At 45.6% G+C, this 9,653-nt stretch overlaps 1 protein-coding gene across 1 annotated transcript; it reads right to left on the reverse strand.

Moving 5' to 3' along the window:
* Nucleotides 1-1,753: 1,753 nt before the first annotated feature.
* Nucleotides 1,754-8,046, reverse strand: mmp13a (matrix metallopeptidase 13a). Its single transcript, XM_056284547.1, has 10 exons — nt 7,942-8,046; nt 6,869-7,116; nt 6,347-6,495; nt 5,153-5,281; nt 4,841-5,002; nt 4,563-4,692; nt 4,313-4,446; nt 4,039-4,198; nt 3,827-3,930; nt 1,754-2,757 (listed from the first exon to the last, which is right to left on the reverse strand). The coding sequence occupies exons 1-10, from the start codon at nt 8,038-8,040 to the stop codon at nt 2,648-2,650; spliced, it is 1,425 nt and encodes a 474-aa protein (XP_056140522.1). The 5' UTR covers nt 8,041-8,046; the 3' UTR covers nt 1,754-2,647.
* Between the last annotated feature and the right edge of the window lie 1,607 nt (nt 8,047-9,653).

The following is a 9,653-nucleotide window of genomic DNA, read 5'->3' on the forward strand; positions in this document are numbered from 1 at the left end:
CAACATGGGAACGTAATTCTTTGCTGTGCTGTGGTTTTAATATCTTCTAGAGGTGGATGTATTTCGGAAATGTTTACAAATGTTCACATTAGGTGTGTTTCGTTTGGTTCTGTGAGTAGAAAATATCGTAGGTGGTAATTTTCTTAATGTTAATTTCAATCGTAGTGTGTATTTTGCAATAGCAGTTAAACTTGTGCTCTTCTGCGTTACATTCTATGCAGCTGGCAGGGCACCAGTCGTTACCATGGTAACAAGCCTGAACATTTTTATTTCTTATACTAGCGAACTGGTGGTTGGACACGGCCCACAACCCAGCCACTAAGGTTGCGTCTTCCCGCCATTATACTTTGGGACCGGATGTGGTCAGCAGATTCATCCGTCCTAAATCGTCCATCAGTGACTGCGTCGCGCCTCCTGTTGGCGAACTCGATGAACTGTGAGCCGGCAAACACTTAACGGATTTATTCAAGTAAGACTGTTCCAGTAGCCATTCACTTCCTGGATGTATTCACAACTTCCGGTTAAGGGCCCCAACGAGATATCTCCTTTTGTTTATTATTTTGTTTATTTGGGTGTTGAGCACAACAGGGGTATTGCAGCGCTGCAGCTTATCAGTGTATAATTCATACTTGTATTTTGCATTTATATGTATATACATACATATATATACATACACACACACACACATATATATATATATATATACACACACATACATATACACACACACATATATGTATATATATATATACATACATATATATGTATGCATATATATTGTATTTGCAAACCATCATATAAATATTGGTAAATACTGTTATTCACTATCTACACCTATCTACAGTATAATTCCATGTAACTCTACTTACCTTGTGCCCCGTATTCACACACAGTCAACTCATACTACACCTGACCTTGAGGTAAAAGTCTATCCTTATGAAGAAGGGTTATATATTGTATTATACTATATTATATTATATCATATTATATTATAAGATCATATTACTATAACTGATTTTTTAAATTTTTTTTAATTTGGAATCATATTAGCAGCATTTTTACATAATCATCTTCAGTTAGATAGTTTTACAAAGTGCTCCATCTTTTCTGCATTTTACACAGTAATTGCAGAACACAACAATAGAGCATGGGGTGTTTTCCATTTGAGATAAAAGAAAAAGTACAAAAACCCTCCTTACATAAACCAATTGATTAAAAAACAATAACTGATTTAAAACTCAACATAGTCACCAACTTCCATCTGCAATTTTAGGTTGTTTTTTAATTCCAATTCAAATGTCTTTATTTCGAACATGCAGAATAAAAGAAAAAATGACCAAGTGTTAAAAAAACAAAAACAAAACAAATGATAAAAATAAAACCAGAAGAATTCAACAAAAATTCTCAGTAGAGAATCCAACAAGAATCACGTGCTGGAAAAGGAGCAGGAGGATGTGTCTACTAATAACTTCCTGCCCCTCTCTAATGTTCAATTAATAAACCTAAATAATAAACTCAGCTTTTCACACGTCAGTGTCATTCTCAATAACTATTTCACAATGACTCAATAAAAAATAATAAAAGCAATAAAAAGCAATAAAAATAGACAATAAAAACAAACCCAAAGAAATCAATAACAAGGATTTCCAAAAAGATACAATAACAACATCCACCACGGGTGTCGCAGTCCCTCCTCCTCGTCCTTATACCTGTAGTAGTAGTAGTAGTAGTAGCTGTTTTTAAAGGTTGAAGCTTAGTTTTAAATCTCTAGAGGCATGCATTTTTTTTAAAAATAATTTTGAACCATCTTACATGTATTTGAGGTTTTTAGCTACACCTGACATGAACAGGGGGTAATATTTCAAATTAATTTTCCAGCTCAAAAAAAAAGACTGAGATACAATGGCCTCTGATTAATACTCTATAGAGCTGCACACATTGTCCCCATGTAACGCACTGACCGTAGCACAGCCTGTTTTCCACACCAAATGCAATACTTTTAATGAAACATGTACATTTCATTGTGTGCTGTTATATTGATTGCCCTTAAGGCCCAATGCATGTATGTCCATGATACATTATGACTTCATTTTAGATATTTATGAATGCATATCAAGTTATTATGAATAAATTTGTAATACATTACCTCTGTGGAGCTTATAGAAAATGTTGCTGCCTGTTTTTGAATTACTAAGTGTAATAATAATAACACTTGCACGTTTCCATTTGACTGCTTTTACATTTCTTTTTTTTTTCATGCTGTATTGAAACAAATTCTGTAGTATACAGGCCTAACAGGCCATGTCTGGTTTTCTGAAACTTCTCTTAAACAATTTCACAACAGTACAGTGAGTGTAGCTTAAATACAAAACAACAACAACAAAAACATATAAAATTCTCATGATAAATTTATTTGTAAGGCGTTTTAAGTTGTTACACTGAGCATTCATTACAGACATCCTAACAATGACATTATAAAAGAATAAGAATAAAGGAACAATCTTAAAAACATCAAAAAACATGTTTTTATAAATACGTATATCAATATAATTAGTTCTGGCATCATGTATTTCAACAACAAACAGGTTTTGACTCTGCTACATTCACTGTCATTCACATTGTCCACTAGCTCCCGTGGAGAGAAGATCTAGTAGTTTGTGCAGCGGAGGAAGTAGCTGTTTCTCAGCACCCGGAACAGCCTCTGGCTCCTCAGGCTGTACTCAAACATGTAGGACCCACTGTACACGTAGGTGAAACCTGGGGAACATGGACACAGTGTTAATTACTGTCCACGCTATCGTGTTCATATGTCAAGCAGACAATTTGTATTTTCCCTTTTTTGACACCCCCCCTATTTTCTCCCCAGCTGTACCCGTCCCAGATAGCAAAATTGCTGTGGCCCGGACCCGTCCCCAACACTTTCATCCGGCCCACATACCACATGGAATGATGGCACTTGGGCGGTCCGCTCCTGTTTGCCAGAGCTGGGCCAGAACCAAGCCATAGCAATGCCGCATGTGCCACATATTTGCCAGATGTGGGCCATATTTGTTTTGTGATATTTGGGCCATATTCACCATTTACCACATGGGCCACTTCAGGGTCACACCCAGATCACATGTTGCTGAGAGCACCGCATCTTTGCCAAAAAAAGGCCCACATTTGATTTGGCATATTTGGCCCATATTTGCCATTATACATGTGGGCCACTTCAGGCTCACATCCATTTTGTCAGGGCCAAAAGAAGGCCACCAGTGCCGCGTCATTGCCTGAAGTGGCCCACATCCAGATGCTGTCTGGGGTCCAATCACCCCACTCTTCCAAGCCGACCCGGTTCCTGCTCCACCCCCTCTGCTGATCCGAGTAGGGCTACAGACTACCACATGCCTCCTCCCATACATGTGGAATCACCAGCTGCTTCTTTTCACCTGACGGTGAGGAGTTTCTCCAGGGGGACATAGCGCATGGGAGGCTCACGCTATTTCCCCTAGTACCCCCCCCCGAACAGGCGCCTCGACTGACTAGGGGAGGGGCTAGTGCAGCGACCAGGACACATACCCACATCCGGCTTCCCACCCGCAGACACGGCAGATTGTGTCTGTAGGGACGCCCTACAATGCCGGAGGGATTTGAACTGACGATCCCCGTGTTGGTAGGCAACGGAATAGACCGCTATGCTACCCGGATGCCCCCTGTACTGCTACGCTACCCGGACACCCCCTGTGCTTTTCCACTGCAAACTGAAAACCCCTTTGTGCCGGTGAAGACTCTCTCATCTTAGTTAACCTTACTAAGGAAATGAAGACTCGCTGTGAATGCAACTCACCTCTGTACTGAAATGCTGCCGTCACTTTGCCGGTCACGTCCGAGAAGGTCTCTTGCACCAGTTTTGGAGATCCCTTGTCCAGGGTACGAGTGGCTTCATCATAACTTGAGAAAAATAGACATCAATTAAGTCATTCACATTCTCTAACAGTAGGGTAAGCAATGGATGGCTCCTAATTCAGCTGATTAAAAATGAGTCTGTTTTGTACATACCTATAGTAGTACGTTCCAGAAAAGAGCAAGGTCTTGCGAGAGTCCACATCATAGAAGGCAGCATCCACTTTGCTTAAGCTATTGGGCAGACCAAAACTGTTAAGCTTTTTGGGGTAGCCTGGTACAAGGTCATAGCCGGAGAAGGCCCACACTCTGTTACCTGGGGATGCAAGGGGAGGTAAGACTTATCAGTGTCTCTGTGTGCGAAGGTAACTCGTGCAAATTTACATAGCAAATGACGATGCTTAAGAAGCTAATGGGGACACGTGCATACCTTTGAAGAAGTAGACTCTGTCTGATTGCCGGCTCTCGTAAGCAGCATCGATTTCGCTAGGGCCATTAGGCCAGAAGCTTGTGATGAGATTCTGCTGGGGTGAGCTGCTCTGAGGGTAGCTGCGCCAGAAGAAACTGCAAGCAGACCAGATCATAGGAAGTCAGTATATCAGCCAGTTCCACAACTCAGAGAAAAATAAATTCTAACTAATTCGCTTTTTTTGTCGATGCTCAGTGGCGGCCTAACATACCTGTCTTTGAAGAAGTACATCTCCCCTCTCAGTGTTGTGACAGCATCCAAGACCATGGTTGAATCACATGCATCTGGTGTAGTGGGGGGTGTGCTTGCAGGATCATTGGGATTCACATCAGGATTTGCACCTGGAGGGTGATATTAGGACATCAGCCATCACATAGATTTGCATTGAGATCTGCATGACCTGCAGACCTTTCTCGAGATCACTTGGGGCTACAGTCGATGTGCTGTTTATTCAAATATGACATCATACACCAGAGAGTTGCACCTTACCGTACAGATACTGGATGCCGTTAATGTCATCACGGGGCAAAGCATAGGTGTCAGGGTTTCTGAAGGTGTACACGGGGTACATGAGTGCACCGGGATCGGTAGAGTGAGACAAGCCCAGGGAATGGCCAAACTCATGAGCTGCCACCATGAAGAGCACATAGCCTAAAACAGAAAGTACAAAGTTACAGGTCTGCCTAGAATCGACCAGAAATGATGAACAGTATATGGTGTCAGGAGAGAGGCACGCTGACGGTACAGAAGAATCATCTGGAAGGGAAGGTAGAGTCGCTTTAGGTCATAAAGCTTAGTCACCTCTGTTTGAGCGGTAAGTGAAGGTCTCGTCTTCATCGAAATGGGCATCTCCTCCGATGCCGGGGGATGGGGCAAAAGCGTGGGCAAGGGTGCCATCAGGGCCATCGAAGGGGTAGTAATCACCATGCGCTTTAAATGAAAACAGCTTAAAGTCAGCCGATTGCATATTAAGAAGGAAAGAGACACTTCTGACCCAGTTGGAGCTATTTCAGTGATACCTTCTCGCTGGTGTTCCCAGTAACTTCGCAGAACTGGGAACCACCTAATAATAATTAGTGCTTAAGTTCATTTGTGGTTAGATTAGGGCAATGAAAAAGTTGTAAATGATGGGCTGCTGAGGTCAAGACAGTCTTTTCAACACTTTTTTACCCCCCCCCCCCCCCCAATTGTACCTGGCCAATCACCCTGCTCTCCGAGCCTTCCCGGTCGCTGCTCCACCACTTCTGCCGATCCGGGGAGGGCTGCTGTAGACTACCACATGCTTCCTCCGATACACGTGGGGTCGCCAGCCGCTTCTTTTCACCTGACAGTGAGGAGTTTCGCCAGGGGGACGTAGCGCGTGGGAGGATCGCGCTATTCCCTCCAGTTCCCCCTCCCAAACAGGCGCCCCGACCGACCAGAGGAGGCGCCAGTGCAGCGACCAGGACACCCACCCACATCCGGCTTCTCATCCGCAGACACGGCCAATGGGACGTCCGACCAAGCCGATTCGAACCAGCGATCCCCGTATCGGTAGGCAACGGAATAGACCGCTATGCTACCCGGACGCCCTTTTCAACACAGCAAGCCCAAGCACGCCATCTCTGGAATGTGTTTTCGTTTTACTGTGGTGAGTGATGCACGTTATCTAAGCTCAGCCCCGACCCCTACGACGGGGAGAACTGTCAAGCCTGTGCTTTCCCCTGGAGATCCCCCCTGGCGATCCCCAGGAACAACCGATCGGTTGTTCCTGCCCTCTAATACGACCCACAGGAGCGGACAGTCTCGTAAATAAGCAATTTATCTGGACTCGTCCCGCGAATCAAATGTCGTTGTCTGATATCTACGGTACCAGTCCATAACCACCAGAACAGGTGGTTCTGGACTGCTGGGTTTATCAACATCGGGTAGCTAGAGTTACAACGAGCTCCTCTCGTAGTGAGATGGGAAAGTGGCTCCTGGATGGAAAAAAATAGGAGATCATTTTGTATTTACACAGGCGGCCGAAGGAGATCATGATGTCGGCGGTTCCACTGTAGAGTCTGCTGAACCTCAGAGGAGTGACCCTGGACCACACCTGCAGAGCTCTGTCGATGGAGTCGTCCACCTCGGCCACCGACATGTCCGGGGTGTAGTTCTCTATCCTGCGGGGGGAGACGAGTCCGATATATGATCGAATATCAATCAAATCCCATCTGAAATCATGTGACGTCTTTATAGGGTTTTCCCTCTGTCCACACGCCCCCCCTTCCCATTTCTCTCCCCTCCCGCTGTCCTCTCTCTCTCTCTCTCTCTCTCTCTCTCTCTCTCTCTCACAGACACCCCCCCCTCTCCCTCTCTCACAGACACACCCACCTCTGTCTCTCTCTCACTCTGTGAGTCTCTCTCTCTGTCTCTCTCTCACAGACACACCCACCTCTGTCTCTCTCTCACTCTGTGAGTCTCTGTCTCCCTCTCTCCCTATCTTTCCATCTCTTTATTTAACACACACACACACACGGTGGAAGGAAACGTCACCTGTAGGTCAGGGCGGTTTTTCGCCACTTGGGTTCATTCTGGAAGGTGGTGAAACGGGCGACGTCGACATCCGGAACGCCACAGCGGGGCTTCTTCATCAGCTGCACCGTCTCGGTGTCCAGCGTGCCGGTGATCTGCAGCCCGAAGAACCTCTGCATGTCCCTGAGCTTCCGGCTCAGCTGGCTGACCCCCCGCCTGACCGACGGCCCCTCCTCCTCCGTCAGGTTGAAGAAACTCTTCAAGTAGTTCTGCAAGGAGACGGCGCCGCGGTGAGACACAGCACAGACCACACACACTCCTTCATCGCCTCTGCACGTTGTTTTAGTCAACGCTCTTCATCGGTGTGTGAAAACGCAGCATGCCCGAAACATCTAAACTTTTCCCATCATGCAACCGCTGAAGCCAAGTTTTCGCGATGACGTGTGGAGATTTAGCGCGACTAAATATGGATTGATTGATTGATTTTTCTTTCGAACATGTTGAAATAACGAAAAACATATAGGCAGGAATACAGAACAAATGGAAATAACACTGAACATAGTTTGCAAACTCTCTGTAACAACACAAGTAATACTAGTCCAGGTTGGGAAAGGGTGTAGGATGAAGTACAGAACTTTTCTGGTCCTCCTCCCTTTTTCTTACTGTAGCCAATTCGGGGGACAACGCAACCACAGGAAGTGCCGCGGCCGGGAAGCGAACCCGTATCGCCCGCACCGCAGGAGGCATCGCTAACCGCTAGACTAAAGGGTCAGACCCGCCAGCCAGCGGCCCGCGTGTCTTCTTATCCATGCACGTTACAATACATTATCAATCAAGTCAAACCAAAACTTCCAAAACAAAAGAAACGCGGGAAAAAGCAAAGAAAGACCAACGCAAACAGCACAAGTCAAACAGGCACCTCCCACGTCCTGCATCAAGTGCTGCTGCTCCATGCAGCACCACCTCTCGGTTCATCCATCCTACGCCTGCTCGGCGTGCTCTGGTTCAGGAGCTGTTTAAGCTTACTCGGTGGTTTTCTGTCCTGCAGTTGCTCCACAGGTTGACTCCTGTAAGGGTTAAATAAGAGCACTTACCTCTGCAAACGTCTCATCCTTCAGAGTGACTGTTGATACCGGCGCAGAGTAAACTGCTGCCGCGCAGCTCAGTAGGACGCACAAGCTGACACACTTCATACTTCCTCGGTGGAAAGCGACTTGTGTGTGGATGCTCGGCGCAGCCCTTATATCCCCACTGACACGCAGTGTTGTGCAACAGCCCGCCTGAGTCACTGGCTGCAGGGATGTCGCCTTTTGGAAATCAGAGGAAGTTGGCTCTGATTGCAGCCTGAAACAAACTTTTCCATAATGAGACACGGTAATTAAGATGACTTGGCGTGTTTGATTGACAATACATGATTCACAAAGCCTACAACAATCCTCTATGATATGATATATGATATACACTCACTGGCCACTTTATTAGGTACACCTTGCTAGTACCGGGTTGGACCCCCTTTTGCCTTCAGAACTGCCTTAATCCTTCGTGGCATAGATTCAACAAGGTACTGGAAACATTCCTCAGAGAGTTTGGTCCATATTGACATGATAGCATCACGCAGTTGCTGCAGATTTGTCGGCTGCACATCCATGATGCGAATCTCCCGGTCCACCACATCCCAAAGGTGCTCTATTGGATTGAGATCTGGTGACTGTGGAGGCCATTTGAGTACAGTGAACTCATTGTCATGTTCAAGAAACCAGTCTGAGATGACTTGAGCTTTATGACATGGCGCGTTATCCTGCTGGAAGTAGCCAACAGAAGATGGGAACACTGTGGTCAAAAAGGGATGGACATGGTCAGCAACAATACTCAGGTAGGCTGTGGCGTTGACACGATGCTCAGTTGGTACTAAGGGGCCCAAAGTGTGCCAAGAAAATATCCCCCACACCATTACACCACCACCACCAGCCTGAACCGTTGATACAAGGCAGGATGGATCCATGCTTTCATGTTGACGCCAAATTCTGACCCTACCATCCGAATGTCGCAGCAGAAATCGAGACTCGTCAGACCAGGCAACGTTTTTCCAATCTTCTATTGTCCAGTTTTGGTGAGCCTGTGCGAACTGTAGCCTCAGTTTCCTGTTCTTAGCTGACAGGAGTGGCACCCGGTGTGGTCTTCTGCTGCTGTAGCCCATCTGCCTCAAGGTTCGACGTGTTGTGCGTTCAGAGATGCTCTTCTGCATACCTCGGTTGTAATGAGTGGTTATTTGAGTTACTGTTGCCTTTCTATCAGCTCGAACCAGTCTGGCCATTCTCCTCTGACCTCTGGCATCAACAAGGCATTTTCGCCCACAGAACTGCCGCTCACTGGATATTTTCTCTTTTTCGGACCATTCTCTGTAAACCCTAGAGATGGTTGTGCGTGAAAATCCCAGTAGATCAGCAGTTTCTGAAATACTCAGACCAGCCCGTCTGGCACCAACAACCATGCCACGTTCAAAGTCACTTAAATCACCTTTCTACCCCATTCTGATGCTCGGTTTGAACTGCAGCAGATCGTCTTGACCATGTCTACATGCCTAAATGCATTGAGTTGCTGCCATGTGATTGGCTGATTAGAAATTTGCGTTAACGAGCAGTTGGACAGGTGTGCCTAATAAAGTGGCCGGTGGCCGGTGACTGTGTATTGTATTGTATTGTATTGTATTGTATGATACTATATTATAAGATCATATTACTACAACTGATTTTATTTTTATTTATTTATTTTTTATTTGGAATCACATATTAGCATTTTTACATAC

The sequence above is a fragment of the Lampris incognitus genome, chromosome 8 (assembly GCF_029633865.1).
Source record: "Lampris incognitus isolate fLamInc1 chromosome 8, fLamInc1.hap2, whole genome shotgun sequence".
In the NCBI taxonomy this organism is placed as follows: Eukaryota; Metazoa; Chordata; class Actinopteri; order Lampriformes; family Lampridae; genus Lampris; species Lampris incognitus.

Coding starts and splice junctions, on each gene's coding strand:
- mmp13a (XM_056284547.1), bottom strand. CDS start 8,040: ATGAAGTGTGTCAGCTTGTGCGTCCTACTGAGCTGCGCGGCAGCAGTT. Junction 7,117..7,941: donor AGGATGAGACGTTTGCAGAG/GTAAGTGCTCTT, acceptor GTCTCCTTGCAG/AACTACTTGAAGAGTTTCTT. Junction 5,003..5,152: donor CACTTACCGCTCAAACAGAG/GTGACTAAGCTT, acceptor TTTCTGTTTTAG/GCTATGTGCTCTTCATGGTG.